General features: G+C 38.2%; 1 protein-coding gene across 2 annotated transcripts in view; it reads left to right on the forward strand.

Annotated features, from left to right (window-relative positions):
• LOC139477433 (breakpoint cluster region protein-like) overlaps positions 1–15656 on the forward strand; it is a 93650-nt gene that overhangs the window by 46901 nt on the left and 31093 nt on the right. Inside the window, exon 1 of one of the 2 annotated variants that reach the window (XM_071260003.1) lies at positions 7697–7816. The exons of the other annotated variant lie outside the window; for it this stretch is intronic. Coding sequence (XP_071116104.1) covers positions 7813–7816 — 4 coding nt within the window. The 5' untranslated portion in view covers positions 7697–7812. Of the gene's footprint in view, positions 1–7696; positions 7817–15656 lie in introns of those variants that run through there. 2 annotated transcript variants of the gene reach the window in all.

A 15656-nucleotide genomic window follows, 5' to 3' on the forward strand; every position in this document is an offset into this window, starting at 1 on the left:
GTCATGCACTGAATACTTGATCGTCATGCACTGAATGATTAATCGTCATGCACTGAATACTTAATAGTCCTGCACTGAATACTTATTCATCATGCACTGAATACTTATTCATCATGCACTGAATACTATTCATCATGCACTGAATACTTAATCATCATGCACTGAATACTTAATCGTCATGCACTGAATGATTAATCGTCATGCACTGAATACTTATTCGTCATGCACTGAATACTTGATCGTCATGCACTGAATGATTAATCGTCATGCACTGAATACTTCATTGTCATGCACTGAATACTTAATTGTCATGCACTGAATACTTAATCATACCATCATAGGTCTTCTGGGCATGCTATAAAATTGTTCGTGTTAATAATCTGCACTGTATTCGCCATATTAGGCACCCCCAGAACAACTTTTATACTAATCTGTGGTGCTTACTGTCAATACAGTAATTATAAATTTCTGTAAAGAGTCAGATCTATGAGAGAGTAGTGGAATATATTTGAATTTGGCATTACACTAAAAGTTGACTGACGTTACATAAGTAGTCTGTACCAAATACCTTGAGTCTACTAGCATTATTTTCTAAGTTTGACGTGTCACATGAACTATTATTAGCTGAGCTTACTAGACCAAACAGAATTTTACTAGACTTGGGCTTGGGACTAGTGGCTAAGGCAAGAGACTGTATACAGTTGGTCATCAGGTACATATATTGCCAATTACAATTCTATTAAATTATAAAGCTGTTTACAACCAAACAGATCATTAAGACAAATTGTTTGGGATCTAATTCTGTGCTTGATCCCAAAATTCTGTTTGCAGTCAAACAAAACATTTGCTCAAAACCATCGAAACAGAACATCACGCCAAATTTCAAATTTCTTAACCATATTGGTTGTTGTCACAGGATTGGAACAAAATCAACACTAAAGAAGATATAATTGCTGAGATAATATTTTGATGTTGATTGTTTGTGTAGGGATCTATGTAGTGATATTTGCCAACATATGCCATGTTTGTGTTGATTAAGTGGAGCAACAAATTTGGCACCGGTTGACCCGATCGACACACCAAACTATCGGGGATCAAATGAATGACGCATGTAGGTCGTGTTTGGGGACACTGACAATGAACAATATGTTGAATTGTTGAGAAAAAACAATAACAAAATGATATGTAAGATTAGGGGAAGAATGTCTGTGAGATCTGTGATTGGGTTATCCAAAGCTCAGATTGGTTTTTTTGTAAGTGTTACTTAAATGTTGTTCTAATATTTGAAATATTTCTTTGAAGTAAACTGTTACATTGGAGCGTTGTTTTATGTTGTTTTTGTTGTTCTGTGTGGCAGGGTATTATCATTGGCGGCAGTAGTTTGGTTCATTGTTGTGACAAGGAAAAAAACAAAATTGTTTGTTTGCTATTTACTCCGATGAATCCTGAAAAATGTCCTGATTCCAAACTAGTCATCAATCATTATTGTGTCACTAAGTAAATCCAGTTTTACAAAAAGTACATCAGTGTCAATGTCTTAGAATTCTTTTGGCTCTAACTACAAAAAAAAAGAGGTGGAATGTGTTGTGAACCGCTGACACAATTTGTTCCAGAGGTAGCGACAAATCACTGCTTTGAAGTTAAGTCCTGTTTGAATACTTCTAAAGGTTAAAGACTCATCAGAGAGGCCATGAGGTTCCAAGGGGTAGGTTAAGAAAATGGATTTTAATCCAGAATTGTGAATTGGTTTGATGCCTAATTATTGAATTCAATGTGAGAGGTCGTTTTCAGTATTGACAATCACATGATAATGCCTAGAACATGTAGAACACATACATCAGTTGAGCACAGTTACAAAATCTCTGTGAGTATTTCTTGTTTAGGTCGCCCATTCTGAACTCAATGGTATGTCCAGCCATTGCTCAGTGTCCATTACAGCATGTTGAAAAAGGTTACACACGACCAAATGTTTTCCCATAGACTTCTATAGTAACGTTATATATTTTTTTAAAATAATTAAGCATTCAACAGCTATTACCTTTACATGTGTGCACAGTTTGGTCTGAGAGCAGCAATAAAAAAAAGTGACAGCTTAGCCAGCTCCTTTTCTGAATACAGGAAGCTAAACACACCACCACCAGTTCCGCACCAAATGTCACCTACTTGAAAATATCTGTGGTCACATTCAGCATAAGTCATCATGTTGAAAAAGACAGTACTAAATATAGAAAAACATGGTCAGTTTTAATAACTGAATGGATGTACATTTAAAAGACATAAAAATCTTACACAATATCATCCAATCACAGCCTGTAGATATCTCTCGATCTGCACTGAAGACTCCCTACGAAAACCACACTGTCACAACTACTTCTGATATAGCGTAGTAGAACCTTAAGGACTGCTTCCATGGCCTAGTGGTAAAGCATCTGCTCTGGAGAGTAGAAGATTGTTCAGGTTCAATCCCCGGCCACATCATACCAAAAGATGTTAAAAGATGATACTTGTTGTTACCCTGCCTGGCGCTTGGCATTAAGGGGATATAACAAGGACTGGTCTGCTCTTGAGGCAGTATACTGTGTCTGAGTGGGGTATCCATGTTAAACTGCAGCATGGTATCTAAGTGGGCTCGTACTAAAAAACAAGGACTGCATCATGTCAGGATTTCCTGTGGTATGGTAAGTAAGTGGGAAGAACAATAAAAAGCCAGAATTAGTTGGGACTAGTACAAGCACACATGATCTCACACACAGAGGCAGACAGACATGTTGCTATGTAAGTGCAATAATCATAATGTGAGGTTAATCCTTATTTCGCCAATCCCATGAGGATCATGTGACCTGGCTGACTGAATGTCATGGCACCTCCATGTCGTGGTGTTTTGGTCATGCTCTCAGAAGCTGATTATTTCCATGCTACTGGGATGTATGTGGAATATAACTGGCAGCAGTATCTAACAACATTTAACAGTTGTCAGTCATTTAGTGTCAACTGATAAGTCGTCCAAGTTATACACAACAACAAACTGTTGATGTCCGCTGTCCTTCATCATCTGACAAATATACAAGCAACGCTTAAGTACACAATGTCAAATCATCCATCTTTGCCACAGTTGATGTAAGAGTTCTTGATCTGTTTAGAGAATAGTCTAGGATGAATTACGGATTATTTGTCCCGAGTGAATGAATGGTGTTAACAGTGGTTAATCTCAGGATATTTGCGAGGGACTTACAGCGTTCATTCATGATTGACAGATAATCTGTAATTATGAGTTTTGTGTAGGTTATTCTTTATATTACTCATTGCCATATTTAGGGATGGAGCGATACATCGATGCACCAGTACATCGTGAGTTTTCATGTGACGATACACAATTCATTTTTTCTGTTTCAATACAAGACGATACACTTGGGGTACTCGTTTAAAGACCCCTAGCATTTTTGTCAGTCAAATATTGTTGCAAAATGGGTTGTAGCGTTTCAAGTTCACTACTATAATGCAAGTCCAAAGACATTTCACATCATCATGCCTGACCCCTTTCAAAAAACGTTTCTGTAACATGCCCGCAACATATATAGGTAGGTATCCATGGTATGGGAAGGTGAGGATTTAAAAAAAAATTATGTTCAAATAATTTGATACTTTAACGTTTACACTGTTTCTCATATTTGGAGTTCACACTCCTGTGAATGGACTGAAAAGTTCGCACGATGTGAACAATTTTTTTGTGAAATTGATCATGTGAACTTTTGCCGGAACTACTTTCGGGGGTTTCCCCGAATTCTCGATTGGTGTTTACAATCAACTCATTTTTCTATTTTCTTTTTAATCCCTGCATTTATCAGGAATATAATTAATTTAGTACCAGGTATTTTTGCCTTGTCTTGTAGCATTTCATCTGACTTTAAAATAAATAAGTGCTTTGGTTCTGGTGTTTAATGTCGTCTGGCTCTGAGGTTCACACAGTTTAATCAGTGCTTTTAAATCATGCACACTTCAATGAACCCATCCAAACTGACATTCAATTCTTAAATGATCTTTTTCGGTGAGTGTTTACAAATATTAACATATTACGGTTTCAAGTGAAATTATGGTCAATTTGGTCAATGGAAATCAGTTTCTGTTAATAAAACCAAACACGATAATTCTTTTTTATATTTAAGTTTTAATTACCTTTCTTGATGACTGGTTACAGATATGATGAAAAAAGTCAGGGTTTTCAAGTGAAATTATGGTCAATCTGGTCAATCTGGTCAATGGAATCCAGTTTTACCTGAGCTGACGTCATCTCACTATGTGCCTAGTGTTGTACAATACAGACCGTGTTTGTATGTGCAGTGCATGACTCAGGTAATCACCTCTGTTTGTCTTGACCGCCTGTTGGCCAGTGTCCAGGTGAGGTCAGAGAGATCAGTACACCTGTGTCAGGTACAGGTAAGCTAGCTCGTTAGCACTGCATTGATTGATGGCCTCCTCATGGTCACCTGGGCCAGGTGTTACGGACAGAGTCGGTTTGTTGCAGATTGTTTCAAGGGTTGTGGAAAGTCAGTGATCAGTGTTGCTGGAAAATGGGTTTGGGTGAAGATGAAGAGTATGATGTATGCACCACAGAAGCATGCATGATCGTAACCATGGTGACCTTGATGAAAGAAGAACGGTGTAAGATGATTTTCCTGATTAGGACCAGCAACACTTGGATGACAACTTCTTTAGTTTTTCAATGGCCATTTTAGTGTTCCATTGGTGACAGATGTGTTTTTAAGCCTTCCTCATTTGAGCCAATTTTGATTAACATCGTGGTTAGTAAGTGGTAGAAACTAACATTTTTAGTCCACTAGTCCTTATACTGATAACATATAGCACAGACTTATATAAGTCCGTGCATATAATAGCAAACCCCTTAAAAATTTCAAATTTCTACAAGTCCTTAGGATCCCTAAACTATTGGACAGTTTAGCAAGGACTACAGGACTAGTGTCATATTCTAATACTGTTAGTCTCCCTTAATCATGTTAATAACCATCCCACCATACCCATGGGTTTCACCGAAGTGGTAAACGTCTGAGACCTGCATCACTTCGGGCTTTTCTCCCACATTAAGCTGGCACGCCGTGATATAACTGGAATACTGTTAAAAGCGGGGTTAAACCCAACTCACTCACTCACTAATAACCATCCTTGTAAAAGTCTCTAGCCTTCATCACTTGGACTTTGCTCCCATGCTTGTCGTAAAAGGCGACTAACGGGATCGGGTGGTCAGACTCGCTGACTTGGTTGATGCATGTCATCGATCCCAATTGGATGGATCGATGCTCATGATATTAATCACTGGATTGTCTTGTCCAGACTCGATTATTTACAGACCGCCGCCATATAGCTGGAATATTGCTGAGTGCAGCGTTAAACACCAAACCAACCAACCCTCTTCAAGCTGACATGCTTATGTGGCCAGGAACAGGACTGTTTTGAGCATCGTTAACCAATAGTCTCTCACTCGCTCGATCTCAAGGAGATGAAGTTTCATTTACTTTGGTTTGAAGTTTTCCTCATATTCCTAATGCAGTGTATTAGCTACAGTGACCTGTCCAGCTCTGTTTGTTCCATGAGATCGGATAACAAGGCATGCATTTACCATTATCACTGTCCATTACTGTAGCGGCCATTTTCTTCTGGGTTGGGCACGTTTGTCATGACTTGGAGAAAGCCGAGAGGAACTCCCTCAAATCCTGGCACAACAATGGTATTAAGTCCGATGTCCATCATCGATGAAACTAGGCAATTAGTTGATTGCTTTCTGGTGTCAAGATGTTGCTGTGTGTGAAGATGAGGATTGTGGGATATGATGTGTACATCCTGTATACTATTCAACATTGGATAGGGAGTTACGATCCATGTGGGGTCTGAATGTGACTGATTGCTCAGATATGTTGTTGTACAAATAGTATTCAAATTTGCCCTGGAAGTGAACATGTACAGGTTCATTTGCCAGGGTAGATTTAAAATCAATTTTGTATATCGCCAGCAGGGCTTGCTCCTTTTAAAAGTTACTGGCCCTTCTCCAAACTGGTCTGCAACTAAATGGTGGAGGCCGCGAAGTGGCCAAATCTGTAGTAGCGTAACCACCTAACAGGTCTCTGGAAGTTTTTGAACTCCTCACCCCTGAAACACCTTTCCCTGCACTTTGAGATTAAATGATATTTGCCTTAATCCGTAGTTATTTATGAGCAAATAAATATGTTGTTGTACACAACATTACAAAATGGCAGCCAGTTGTCATTCTACCGAGATGATCAACATATATCTTTCTTTGAGTTAACCATTCACATGACCTCATCCCCCTTAATATTTTCTCATCGAAATAACATAATTAATGAGCAATGTCCAATTAAAAAATATATACATATATGGAGAACAGGTGAAATCTTGACTAGCCAGATTTGGCATATACTTCACGTTTCAGCAAACACTTTGTAATTTTAGGGCGGTCAGGTAGCCAAGTGGTTAAAGCGTTCACTTGTCACGCCGAAAACCCCGGTTCGATTCCTGACATGGGTACAATGTGTGAAGCCCATTTCTGGTGTCCCCCGCCATGATATTGCTGGAATATTGCTAAAAGCAGCGTAAAACCACACTCACTCACTTTGTAATTTAACAGGCCAGTTAAATCTATCCCTGTTTTGAAGTAGATTAAACATAAATACTCTGTTCAATAAGTGAATTATTGTCAGCATGGCACAGTATGAAATATGTTAGTGTCCCATTGACTATTGGGTAGTATAGTTAACACATTACTCATACTCAAGGTACTGATATGTCCTTGTTTGAAACTGATTCTACAGGATTTTCTTTTACTGTTTACTAATTGTGATAAGGATAACATACTTGACATGTTATGAAAATCATTTTTGTGTTTCATGGATTAATAAAAATATGCTATCAGAAGTGGAGTAGTATAAATTAAATGCTGGAATTGTCTGAATTTTGCCTTCATGAGACAGTGTGCCATCACTGCCGTTACAATCCCTTTAAAAAGTATCCTTTAACTCTCAACTACTTGTACTTGTTTTTTTTTAACAAATCTTTTAACCAAGTGTTTTAAGTTTATATCAAACCAGTTTCTTAGCTTGGCATTTATCCTTGTTGTGCTATGGAAAGTCTTTATGAAAACTCCTTCTGTGTCAACCTTCAGATCTTGTTCTTAGGTCAACACGGAGGAGAGTGGGGAGGGGTCTACGATAAGCATGATGAGGAGAACCGCACACCTATTATTTTGAATATTATGTATTTCGAAGTGTATCTGTAGTCACACTAGGTGTGTTGTCAGGGTTCAATTTAATATCCTAAAAGTGTATTTCCGTCATGGGAAAATGAATGTGAGTGCTGGGTGGAGCAGTCTAGCAGTGACCCGTGAAGGGTGATCTAGGGAGAGTGTACGGCGGGGTTGTGACGTCACAGGCGATGCTCACAATATGTCTGCATGTGATGGGTTGTTATTGTTGTGCATGATTGATGAGATTGTTGTCATTTTTGTTGTTTTTATTGTAAAGGTTTTGGATTCACTATTTTTGTAATGGATAATGGAATGTGGTCATGTTGGTTGAGAAACAGCTGTTTAAATTCAGTTATGTAAACCAATTACTATTTATTATGTAGGGATGATAAGGTTCAGGTTTTGGGGGATTGGTTAGTAACACCACACCTAAGTGTGATGTTGATGTTGATGTTGAGGGAGTAGCTCACTGGTCAGGCCCACTACACTCAGAACCAGGCACACTTGGTTCGTACAGTCCACGTACAGTCCATGTACAGAGGATGAGTGAGTATCAGACATTAATTCTGTTGATTGGATGCCATGGGGTTACCGTATTCACCATGTTAAGCGTCCAACTCTTATAAGGCCCCCTAACCAACTTCTAGACCAATCTCTAAATAATAGACTGCCTCCGTGGTCTAGTGGTAGAGCGTCCGCCCAGAGAGCGGAAGGTCCAGGGTTCGATCCCCGACTGCGTCATACCAAAAGACGTTAAAAGATGGTACTTGTTGTTACCCTGTCTGGCGCTCGGCATTTAGGGGCTGAAACAAAGACTGGTCGGCTCGGAGTCAGTATACTGTGTCTGAGTGGGGTATTCATGTTAAACTGCAGCATGGTATCTCAGTGAGCTAGCACTATAAATCGGCATCAGTCCGGACTAGTACAAGCAGCCACACAAACACACACACATACATGCACTATATAAGTGCAATAATCTTGAACGCAACGTAAAACCCCATTTCACCTCACCTCACCTCTAAATGATATTAACAAGTGCCCCATAGTATTATTTTGTCCAAAGATTCACATGACTGTCCATATATTCCATATTTTCTGAACTTGGAATATGGTTAAATTTAACTTTTGTACAATTTTTACTCAGGCTTGAGACTAGTGACTTCTTTATAGAAGTTGGAGTACTAAGTAAGGATAAGATTTATGGATGAACAACTTCTTTATTACAATTAGGAGCAAAGTTTTGGTGTAGGTTCCAAATTGCTTGATAACGGTGTTAGAACCTACACCGAAACGTTGCTCCTAATTGTAATAAGGAAGTTGTTTCATCCATAAATCTTATCCTTACTTTGTGGCTGAAGTCACAGACTGGTTAAAGGCATCCATTGGGTGAACACACATTTTTGTATCTTGAACTGTGTTCCGATACGTTGTCTTTATTCATGGAAATGTGGAGAAGATTTCCTTCTTTCCTTGACCTGGAATACTGCAGAATCTCAGCATTGCCCTTGTTCTGATGCCGACATCATTGTTTGTTTTGTCTGCATGTATCTCCCTCCCAATGTTGGAGTGGGTTTTGCTGACTTTTCATGTTTGTTTGTTTGTTTGTTTGTTTGTTTGTTTGTTTGTTTGTTTGTTTGTTGTTTAATCCTGCACTCAGAAATATTCCAGATATATGATGGCAACCTGTAAATAATCAAGTCTGGATCAGACAATCCAGTGATTGACATCATAAACATCGTTCTACACAAATGGAATACAATGACATGTTTCAACAATGTCAGTGAGTCTGACTACCCCATCATGTTAGTCACTTCTTAGGACAAGCATAGTCACAAGCATGGGTTGCTGAAAACACCTGTTGGCTAAATCAGTTGCCCTCCTGAGTGAATTGTCAAGTCGAGCCAGTGTCTTGGTATATGATAAAAGGTTTTATATTCATGTTATCTGGGAAGCTTTTGGGCGTTTAGGCTGCATCTAGTGATTGTTAATCTGAAAGTTGGTTTGTTGTGCTGCAGTCAGAAATATTCCGGATATATCATGGTGGCCTCTAAATAATTGAGTCTGGACCAGACAAACCAGTGATTGATATGATGAGGGATTATAAATCCGTGTCGTTGGGGTCTGATGACAATTACAAGTTGAAACCACTGATCCATTAAGTCGCCTCTTCCAGGGTGTGTTGCTGGACAACTACCGGTATTCTTAGTCAGAGTTCCATCATCCACACATTATTGTGTAAAGCTTACTCTCTGTTCCCGTAATCCTGCGTTCGTCGATTATGAAACCATCCATTTTATCATTCTTTAAGGTAATTACAAACATCATTTTATGCTCTGTTTTCATATTACTGTAGAAGAAATATTTTCGGGGCGGTTAACTTGCACTCTAGTAAGGTCGTGTCAAAATGACATTTTATGATCGATAGTCATATTTCTATTTCCTCTTTTGTCATTGCACTCAAAAAAATGAAATGTGAATTTGGCATGCTGTACGTGTGTTTCAGCATGTTCAGTGTGATCACAGTGATCGACCTTTTATAAAGTATGGACAATGTAATTGATGTATTTTCATATTTGATATCAGTAGTGATAGTATTTCTGGGGGTTTAATGGTTGATGGTCCTGATAAGCATGGTAAGGGTTGAACTGACCCCTGGGTCATAATGGCAGTGGGTGACAGACAGGGAAAGATTTACACCTACAGGCTGATAAGTGTTCCCAGGCCACATTTGGGAAGTTATATACCCACTAGTCATAGTGTTGGTTGTTATGTCAGTTGTTCAGAACATTGTGCTGTTAAAATGAGCCCAACCAAAGTTATTCAAGGTTATTTCTGCAAGGCAAAAAGCGTAAATAACGTACCTATGGCGATGTCATCTTCGTAGTCATGATAATCATGTTGATTGCACAATATTATATCTGTATTATTTATTTGTATACCACTTTTCCAATTAATATCTCCTCAAATACACTTAGAAAGATAGATCTTATTATTACCCGGTTACTGGATCAGTGTGAACTCAATTTTTATTCTCAGCTCCCTGGGGAGTATCTGCCTGCCATCTTCTACCGGGTACCCATCTACAGTTATGCAAAAGGAGAATTCAAACAAATTCACTTGCCTAAGGGAACACCACATGTGTTAAATGTCCTCTTGAGTTCTGGGCAGGGCCGAAGCCCAAGAAACTCTAAGAAGCTGCTGTCAAACATGGACACCCATTTTGTCCAACTACGCTGTTTGACTGATGTTGCTTAACTTTGTATGAATTGTGACCTGTGCGCTGTACACAGGACCACATGCTGTCACATGTCCACATGATGCTGCTGCTGCTGCTGCTGCTGTGCTGGGTGGCTCCGTGGCAGTATCAGTGGTCATGGGTGCGACTTGCCGATGTGTCCAGTTTCTGATCCTCAGTGGTCAGCACAATAACCATGCTTAATGCCCTGCACCTACATTTTACCATTCTCCCTGTTTGGTGAATTTCCCTGTTTGGTGAATTGGGTTACTCCATGCAACTATATTGGTATCGTATCTACAAGAACGTGTCGATGCAAAACAATGTACGTTTGTGGGTGGCATAATAGAAATTAAAATTGGTACGCAATCTCTTTCTTAACATTCACCATCCTCAAATCCTACATAAAAGACACCTCACCATTGACACACCCTTGTACTCAGAGAAGCAAATAATTCAGAGATTACAGGACTGGATACATGGCATATTCAGCCTCTATATGGGGTTTTAAGACTAGCCTTATAAGAGTACGTCTGGAGATTTTATATTACTAGTCCTCAGAGTTTGTGGCCAAGTCTGGCTTGAATAAGACAATTTTTTTTACTATGTTTACATTTTCTATCAGTTTTATTAAGTCTATATTTGTAGCAAAATTGAAGCATTGTGAACTGGATCAGAATTATAATCCTGAAGTGTTATGTGTCAGTGATGACGACATTGTACCATCATTGGAGTTTGACTTGTCCTCAGCACAATTTAGTAGTCTCGGCTAGCGTGATTTTTGAAGTCTGATGTTACGTTACAACTCTTGTAGTGACGTAGATATGATCTGACGTCAACTGACGTTCCTCACACAAGAAGTGTAAAGACTACCCCATTCAATATGTGACATCACAGCTCTCGACCCTGTTTACCTTCGCTGTCGTCGTCATTTCTGACGTCGACCACACCACACCCAGAGTACACAACACTGTATCAACACGGAAAACTATGCTTCCGGTAAAACTGTATTAGAATAGATCAGGTCATGCGATGTATGCAAAATACACACATAGACGAGGAATGGCCATTGAATTTTACAAATCCAGTGTACAAAGCAGAAGAAAGCTTCGCTATGCTCGACCTTATTTTATTGTCTGCTGACCCAATTGGAATTTCTATTCTATACAGAAATAGTATTCTGTGTTGATATAGGTATGAGGTGATGTGTGCGTTCCCTACATGGGGAGTTAGGTGGCATGTTGTTCCGCGTTATTGAGAGCATGAAATCAGCTGAGGTGTCGATACAATGTGTAGTCATGACATAGGCATGTCGATTGAATGCTGTGGATGACTGCCTGGGGTATGGCCTCAGAGTAATCAGGGTTAAATTGTGAATAATCATTGATGATAGCTTCGCTATGTTAGTCATGGCTGCATGAATATTGTCTGGTTTGACTGCATCTGATTAAACAGTTTAATGTTGATTAGGATCAGGATTGGTCAATGTGGATATTGTGGATGTCATAAGGCACTTACATGTATACCACTTAAAATAAGTCAAGGATCACCCAATTCTTTCATATTATCCTGACATGCTATGATAGATTACCGTAACTATATCAACTATTAAATTATGAAAAATCGGGCGATCCTTAACTTATTTTAGTAATATATTCGTCATAGCTATTCAGGGTCTTTATGAAACTTTGATCTACGTTTCTATTGGGAACATGTATTCAGCTGTATCCAATCACTTTTAGTTTTGTTTTTCTTAACGGTCTTTGTATCGTGAGGCAGTTTTTGTAATTAAAGGATTCCTTTGGTCTTTAGGCGTTCTATGGTATTTGAATCTCAGGACCCCAAGATCTCAAATTGCATTATTGATAATAACGGTTTTGGCAAGGGCTGCTTTACTATCATGCTCAATGTCACTGTAAAGTATTCTGATATATCATATAGAGTGTCTTTTTATCTATTGAAAAGGGAGTTTGCTCCGCAGTATAAATACTTTAGTTTGAGTTTTGTTGATTTATTTAATTAATTCTTTAGTTAGAGTTGTAAATGCGTTGTTTATTTGTGTCATTGATACAATAATCTATTTGTTACTGTAATAATTGAAACAGTTTAAGTTAGAAGGACTAACATTCAGTTTTGATAAAAGTATTAACAAATCTTGAGAAGATGAGCAGTCGCGTGTAGCATTCAACAAAACAAAGTACAGTGAAAAGGGATTTTGTCTAACTATTGTAAAAGATTTTAAGTGCCATGTGTGAAACTTAATATATTGTCTGTGCAAATAGGCCCTTATTACAGAGAGACAAAATTTATATGATGTTAATCAGACAGCCAACAATTACCCTGCACTTAAAGAAGCCTGCTTCACGGTCTGGTTCCCAGTCTGGGTCGAGAGGCTGTAATTAGAGACCTGTGTCAGACTGAGACATTATCTACAGCCGATTATGTTTCTAGGTTTGTCAGCACCATACCCATGCTCGTGGGTTTCACCGAAGTGGTAAACGTATGAGACCTGCATTACTTCGGGCTTTCCTCCCACATTAAGCTGACACGCCGTGATATAACTGGAATAATGTTAAAAGCGGCGTTAAACCCAACTCACTCACTCACTCATTATCTACAGAGATCTGTCTGGACTTGATTACAGGCCAATATTCAACCCTAAGTCCCCAAACTGAAATTAGACATTTCACACTTCATATTACTCCTCTTTTGATAGGGATAACAATAATTCTATTTAAATATGCACTTGACCTATTATGAGAATCAGTTTTGTATATGATGGAAAGATAAAAATATCCTATGCAAACTGATGGTAAGGCATTGTAGATATGCCTTGTATTTCACTGATAACAGGACCAGTATAGAAGATAGGTGTCTATGCTTAGTTGCCATTATTGCATTGAATGTAATGTTAAAATATTTTAGGAATTTTTTTTGTTTAATTATTTTCGCAATTTTGGACAAAATAATGATTTTTCCCAATTAGGGGACAGTTTAGAATCCTTGGTAAATCCCTGCTCTGTGTGTAATTTAGTTAATGATTAAGTGTTAGTTTGGTAAAAATTGTAGAATTTTTCTTTTGCCAGACATATTGATGTTTAAACAACATACCTCAAATGTTAAGCCTGGTAATTTGATACATGTATAACTCTTGTGTGGCCTTGTTGGACTGTTGCTAACGTGATTAGCGTGATTAGTGCAGTCAGTCATCATGTTATGACATCTGCTTCCCCTGGGGACTATGAATTATGTAACACAGACATATGACAGCTATATGACGTGACCTGTCCCAGTGATAGGGCTTCATGCACGGAAGAACATGTCTGGGATTACACATTGATAGAATCACAATAAAAAAGCACAGCTAATTTTACTGTTGTTGAATATCCGGAAGCCATTATATTTCTGCCGAATCACTCATGAAATAATTGCAGATGTTTAAGCTCTGCTCAGACTGTCAGCTGTGCATGTCAGAAATTTGAAAAACTGAAAGGTTTCTTAACGGTATTGCTAATCCAGCTTTTGCCCCATCCCAGCGAGTTAATGTGGGATCTGGAAGCTCAGCGAATCGTACAGAATTTTAATCGATGCCATGTACTGAGGCAGAAGGCAATAAATAAAGGTCTGTTAAACATTTCTTTGGGTTTTAGTTTAATGATATTCCCAATATTAGGCCCAGATGTTGTGATTACATTTAACAGTTGGATTTCAGAAGGCTGCATGAGATCAAGCTATATCTCGTTGGTATAATCATTAATCTCTCTGCTTCTTATATGCTGGTTAGCTGTCTTTAATTTACGCTCAAGACACTGGTTATCACTGTTTACAAGCTGGGAATGTTGGAAGAATGATCTTGGATAACAAATAGAATCTCACCCTCTTGTCTTCCAAGCTTAAATTTATCAACACTCGATAAAAGTAAAAATGTCCTGAGCAAGCGTCAGATAATTGTAAATTCTATCAACTAAAGTTGATATATTTTCATCTGAGAAGACACTTCGGTGGTCATGGTGGTAGGCTCTATCTTCTAGGCTTTGAACTTATTATAAGTGGCCAAAGTCGCCTTCTGGAACAGTGATATTCGTTTGGCACTAAAAGCTCTGGAGAATTGAGACAAATGACATTTCTTGATCCCCTAGATTTAGTGATTGACAACAATTTAGGGTACAAAATGTAAGAAATGTTTGTGAAAATATTAATAACAGAATTATTACATGGTTTAGAAATAACATGCCTGAGATTCGGCATCCAAATTTGCACTTTATTCAACAGAAATTAGAGAAATGTAATAATTCATTGTCATCAGCACTACCCTACCTGATACATATGAGTCTAACCCTCATGGCTCCACTTTGACATTAGCATCAATGAGAGATTGTAGTTATACCCCACCCTGAAAAGGCAGGAGTATAAACTACCAATGTCCTTATAGACATTTTTGTGTGTGACCTATAACTTGAAAACTTCTGCATAGATTCTTTTCAAACTTTAACACTTTTTATACCTATAGGATAGATGCACTGCAAAGTGTGATTTCAGCTATTTTTCACTTAAATCTTTTTTACTGAAACATTTGGGCGACCTATAACTAGAAAAATACTTCATGGATTCTTTTCAAATTTAGGGAACAGTTTCCAATAGAAGAGGTTAAGTGCAAAGTATAATTTTGATTTGTGTATTTTCTGAAAAAAATATGAATTTTTCATGTTTTCAACTGAGAATATATTTTCCCTACAACATTTGGGTGACCTGTAACTTCTTTTCTGAATTGGGGTTCAGTTTCTATGCCAATAGGTAAGGTGCAGTATGAAATTTGATTTCAAGAAGTGGATTTTTTGGAGAAAATATTTCTTTTTTCATGTTTTGAACTTAGAAATATGTTGGAGTCGAAGTCAGAGTATCATTGAGCCCTGCTCACTTTTTGTCTTGTTTCATTAGTCACAAGAAACTTGGTTAAATTCAAATAATTGTAGGAAAATAGAGCGCGTGTATGTACTGGGAACATGGAGGAATGATGTCACCACATATACTGAGTGTGATCTGTGTCGGGGGGAACGATTCTATTTCCGTCCATCGTTGCAACAAGTCACTGTACAAACATGCTCTAAGTGTGTCAAGTTCAAAGCATTGGAAAGTAATTTTAATCATCGA

This window comes from Haliotis cracherodii, unplaced genomic scaffold (assembly GCF_022045235.1).
Source record: "Haliotis cracherodii isolate W230 unplaced genomic scaffold, xgHalCrac1.p SCAF_33, whole genome shotgun sequence".
Taxonomy (NCBI): domain Eukaryota; kingdom Metazoa; phylum Mollusca; class Gastropoda; order Lepetellida; family Haliotidae; genus Haliotis; species Haliotis cracherodii.